Genomic DNA, 5275 nt, shown 5'->3' on the forward strand with positions numbered 1-5275 from the left:
TTGTTTACTCTCGGCGATCAACACAATATCGTCAGTGAAAAGCATGCACCAAGGAACAGTATCCTGAATCAACTTTGACAAATCATCTAGGACTACTGCAAAAAGGAACGGGCTCAATGCTGATCCCTGGTGAAGGCCTACCTCTACTAGAAAGAATTCAGTATCCCCTGTAGGAGCACGTACACTTGTTCCAGACTTGGCATACATATCCCTAATTATCTTTATATATTTTCCACGAACACCTCTACTCTCCAAGCAATCCCAAAGGAGTCGACGTGGCACACTGTCGTACGCCTTTTCTAGGTCAATAAACACCATATGCATGCTACGCTTTTTATCTCTATATTTTTCCATTCTTAGGATGTGTATTGCCTCTATAGTTGACCGACCCAGCATGAAACCAAATTGGTTCATCTTGACTTGAGTTTCTCGTCTAAGTCTAACATCAATAACTCTTTCCCATAGCTTCATCGTGTGGCTTAGAAGCTTGATTCCTCTGTAATTAGCGCAACATTGGGCGTCTCCTTTGTTCTTATAAATAGGGACTACTACACTGCTTCTCCATTGATTTGGCATCTTTTTGGTTTTTAAAATAGGATTAAACAAAGTGGTTAACCACATAACTCCTTCCTCTCCCAAACACTTCCATACCTCGATCGGTATGTTGTCTAGGCCAACTGCCGTAGCCCTTCCCATCTTCCTAAGTGCGTTCCTCACCTCTTCCTATGTGATACGTCGACAGTAGCAATTATTCCGTTGTTGTATAGTTATGTTCTCATTTTGCTGTTGGTGACGCTCCCGCTGTTGTAAAGATTATGGAAGTATGTTTGCCATCTCAACTTGATGTCCTGCTCCTTTGCCAATAGGCGCCCATCCTCCCCCTTTATAAAATTCACCACCCCTAGATCTTTCCTTCTACGCTCACTGGCTTTGGCAATCTTAAACATGTCGTTTTCCCCCTCCTTTGTTTCTAAACGTTCATAAATCCATTTATGGGCCATTTTTTTCTTCTGACACAGCCTTTTTCGCCTCTCTCTTGGCCTTTTTGTATGTCTCCCTCAATCCGACTCGCTTCTCCTCGTTTGTGCATCTCATATGCTCCCTAAAGCTCCATTGTTTATCCCTTATCTTGTCTTGCACTATCTCATTCCACCACCAGGAATCCTTATGCCCACTAGCTTTTTCTGTTGTAACCCCTAGAGTCTCCTTCGCCACTTGAGTAATTTTTGTCACCAAATCCTCTCACATCTGACTTGAGTCCCCATCTAGTTGGACCAAGTTCGATGATTCGAGCTTTTCTCTGAAAGCGAAAGCTTTTCGTCCTTCAGATTTCCCCATCGAATCCTAGGTCTAAATTTCCTCTCCAGCTCTATCAATGTATTTCTAAAGCCTATATCTGCCACCAGCAATTGATGTTGCACCACGACTGTCTCCCTAGGTATAACCTTGCAGCCTTTCCACCAACATCTATCTCCTTGCCTCATTAATAGATAGTCGATATGCGTATTGAGTCCCCCACTCCTAAAAGTGAACAAATGTGAATCTCTCTTCTTAAAGAACGAGTTTATAATACCAAGGTCATGGGCTAGGGCAAAGTCTAGAAGATCCGTGCCGGTCTCATCCTTATTACCAAAACCAAAACCCCCATGAACGCCTTGAAAGCCATCGTTATCCTTACCAATGTGTCCATTAAAATCGCCTCCTATGCGTATCCTCTCGTCCCTCGGTATGACTCCCACAATCGCATCTAAGCATTCCCAAAATTCTTTTTTTCCCTGGTCCCCTAGTCCGGCATGTGGCGCGTAAGCGCAAACCACTGCCACTACGTCTTCCCCTAGTACTAGCCTCAACACCATAATTCTATATTATGCCTTATCACCTCTACGACACTAGTGTATAGTTCCTTAGCAACTAGAAAGCCCACCCCATTCTTGGCCCCATCAGATCCCGAATACCACAACTTATATCTATTGCACTCGGCTCCTTTATGTCCTTTCCATCTAGTTTCCTGGAGGCATGCTATCTGAACCCTACGCCTTTTAAGTATACTTACCAACTCTAACAACTTACTATTTAGGGTTCCTACATTCCAAGAAGTCAAACGCAAAGTACGCCCCCTATCTTTACCCCTACCTACACCCCTCGTCCCAGGACATGATCTCAGGGAATAGTCATGGTTCCTACGGTCTATGGTTGTAGCTAGTTACACAAGCACAAATAGAAAAAACACACAACGAGCCGTACTAGATGTATGACCAGAGATGTATTACCGGTGAAATTGGTTATTTATGAAAATGATATGGTGAGTCATTTATATATTTGGTGTATTTGATGTAAGACCTGCCTAGGAGACCTAGTTATACATATAAATATAGCTAGCAAAGAACCAAGTTGTAGTCACAAAATGTAAAACAATATCTTGGTGACCTAGTTGTGTGCTAGCAAAGAACTTGCGTTTGTGACTACGAATAATAGTATCCTGGTGACCTAGTACGCATCATAAAACTAGACGACGGTCCAGTGGCATAAATGTGATATAAAGATTTCTCACAGGATCCAAATAAAAGAAAAGGCAAACAGAAAAAAATGTAAACATAAATGAATTGTAGTTATGATCGTTGTATCGTCTACTAAAAGATATGCTGAATTGAAAATGATAAACAAAATAATAGATCCGTAACGAGTTGATAATACAAGATTTGATTAGCAAAGATCCAAATTTGATAAACAAAATTGAATAACTGAAAATAATTTGTGATAATGAAATCCTATTAAAAAATATATAAAAGGATAAGTTAGTCCTATCAAAAATACATATTTGTAAAAATATATTTTTGGTGTCAAATAACGTATTCATCAGCATTAGCTAACGTACGTTTTCAAATGTACTTTTTTGGGTATGATACGAGAATTAGCAAGGATAGACTGCTGAAAGAATGCTAACTCCTTAGGCAATGTTGAAACTTTGTGGATACATTTTTTTTGTTTTGTATAATTGTTAATGATAGTAAAAATGTAAAAGATTATTTAAACAAAGATTATTCCCCATGTTTTATAAAAGAATATTTTAAAGACTTCAGCTTAATTATGATGTTTTACAATATACCAACTGTTGGTTATACGACTAGGCCCTGGGATCGATTGCTATCTATTCTTTAATCTCTATAGTTGGTTACTATCAGTTCTTCGATGCAAATTTTAAATATGTGGAATTTTTCCCTTATGGTACCCTGATGTGTCTATTTCCCCTTCTTGTACTTCCGGTACTAGATTTTCTTGATTCGATTAGTTTTAGTCAATGATTTTTAATAAAAATTAAAACTTTAGATTTAATTTTCTTTTAAAATCCTGGATTCGTTCATACATGTTTTAATTTTCATTTAGGAACCCGTAACAATCGATGTATTTGCCTGTGCCCTTGAAAAATTCTGATAAGGGAAATGTGATTTTTGAAATTGATGATTGTGAAGATTTTACATTTTGGCTCTAACAAGGCAGAGATGATGTGCCTGCAGAAGCAATCACAATTCAAGAAGGCACAAATTCAATAGATATTGAAGTGGGTGAGGATAAAAACATTGATAAAAAGAAATGGTTACGTGCAGCTGCTATAAAGGGGAACTGGTCAGAAGTAGAATCTATACTAAAAGAGGATGAAGGCCTAGCGACACAGGAAATCAGTAGTGATGGTAGCACGATACTTCACATTGCGGTTAGAATAGGTCGTAATGATTTCGTGAAAAGTTTGTTTTCATATATAAATGATGACCAAGTACTTCAACCGAGAGACTGTGATGGAAGCACAGCGCTTCACATTGCTGCCATTGTTGGCAACAAAGATGGAGCAGAACTCCTGGTTAAAAAGAACAACAATTTGTTACGAAGTAAAGACAATGAGGGTAAAGAACCATTGCATAAAGCTTATGAAAAGATGCATCTTGATACCATTGGATATTTGTTGAAAGCAGACAGTGGCATAGGAGACCCTGGTGATAAACTAAAAGTCCAACTTCTTGTTAATGCTATTTCTGCAAAACAATACAGTAAGTACGCTTTATATAACATAAAATTCTTGCACATTGCTTCAAAAAGTGACATTTTATTGTTTATGCTTGTAGGTTTAGCATTAGAATTTGTGCAAAAGTTTCCTAGCTCTGCTTCGAAAACAGATGATGTACTTATGGCTATAGCTAAAACCTTTCCGACTGGTCCAGACTATTGGGAAACACTTGTATATCCTCCTTGTATGTTTCTTTTGTATTATATATTATTCATGAATGGTTTCATTTACTATTTTAAGGGTGATTAATTTATTGTGGTTTTCTGTTTCAATAGCTCTCCGTGGTATTTGGGAAGCAATTAAAGAACAAGCTGCCTTTACGACAATTTTTTTTGTAGGAATTATATTTTTCCCATGCTGGGGTGATGGCCCTTTAGGTATTTTTGTTGTATAGAATTAATTGTATATGATTGAAGTAGAGGTGAATGGTATATTTTTAATGATGTTTTCTGTTTGTGTTTGTACAGTACTATTCTCCCTTCTACTATGGCCCTTTGCATTTGTATACCTTATCATACTGATCGTGTGTTTCCCAATCGTTCTACTTTATTTCGTCTGGTGGAATTGCACAAAGATACTAGGTAAGAGTATGGAGCATATTCACTCCTTGCCAAATTTGTCTTTTAAAAGTTGGAAAATATCTTAATTAACTGATAACTTCCTGACTTGCATCTCCACCCATCAAGCTAATCGACAACAAAATGAAGGAATGGCAAAAAGGCAAAAAAGTTCTAACAAAGGTATGCAATGAAATAGACAAATTGCCTTCCCCTGGTACTCGTTATACCCGACCAATTTTTGAGGCAGCATGTCAAAATGCTTATGAAGTTGTTGAAGAGATTCTGTCAAGATCACCTGAAGTTATTGAGAGTACAGATAAAAATGGTTATGACATTATTCATTTAGCAATAATAAACCGTTCAGAGAAAATCTACAACCTAATCTACAACATTGGGGAGCGTAAGAATGATTACAGAACATATACAGACTCTTCTAAAAACAATATCTTGCATTTGGCTGGAAAATTGGCGCCTCCAAGTGTACTCAATAAAAGAACAGGTGCAGCATTACAACTACAAAGAGAGCTTCAATGGCGTGAGGTATATAATAAACAAACTATTAAATAGTTATAACTGAATTGCTAAGTTGTTATTTTCTACTAGAATAACTTGTTAAACTGATTTTGTAGGAAGTTAAGAAATTGTGTTTCCTACA

General features: G+C 37.6%; 1 protein-coding gene across 1 annotated transcript; it reads left to right on the top strand.

The window, feature by feature from the left end:
• Positions 1-2247: 2247 nt before the first annotated feature.
• Positions 2248-4645, top strand: LOC143559449 (uncharacterized). The gene is made up of 4 exons (XM_077048026.1): positions 2248-2263; positions 3495-4043; positions 4119-4257; positions 4528-4645. The coding sequence occupies exons 1-4, from the start codon at positions 2248-2250 to the stop codon at positions 4643-4645; spliced, it is 822 nt and encodes a 273-aa protein (XP_076904141.1).
• Positions 4646-5275: the final 630 nt, after the last annotated feature.

The sequence above is a fragment of the Bidens hawaiensis genome, unplaced genomic scaffold, assembly GCF_021521415.1.
Source record: "Bidens hawaiensis isolate Kalapana, Puna unplaced genomic scaffold, B.hawaiensis_p1.1 tig00019919_1, whole genome shotgun sequence".
NCBI classification, from domain to species: domain Eukaryota; kingdom Viridiplantae; phylum Streptophyta; class Magnoliopsida; order Asterales; family Asteraceae; genus Bidens; species Bidens hawaiensis.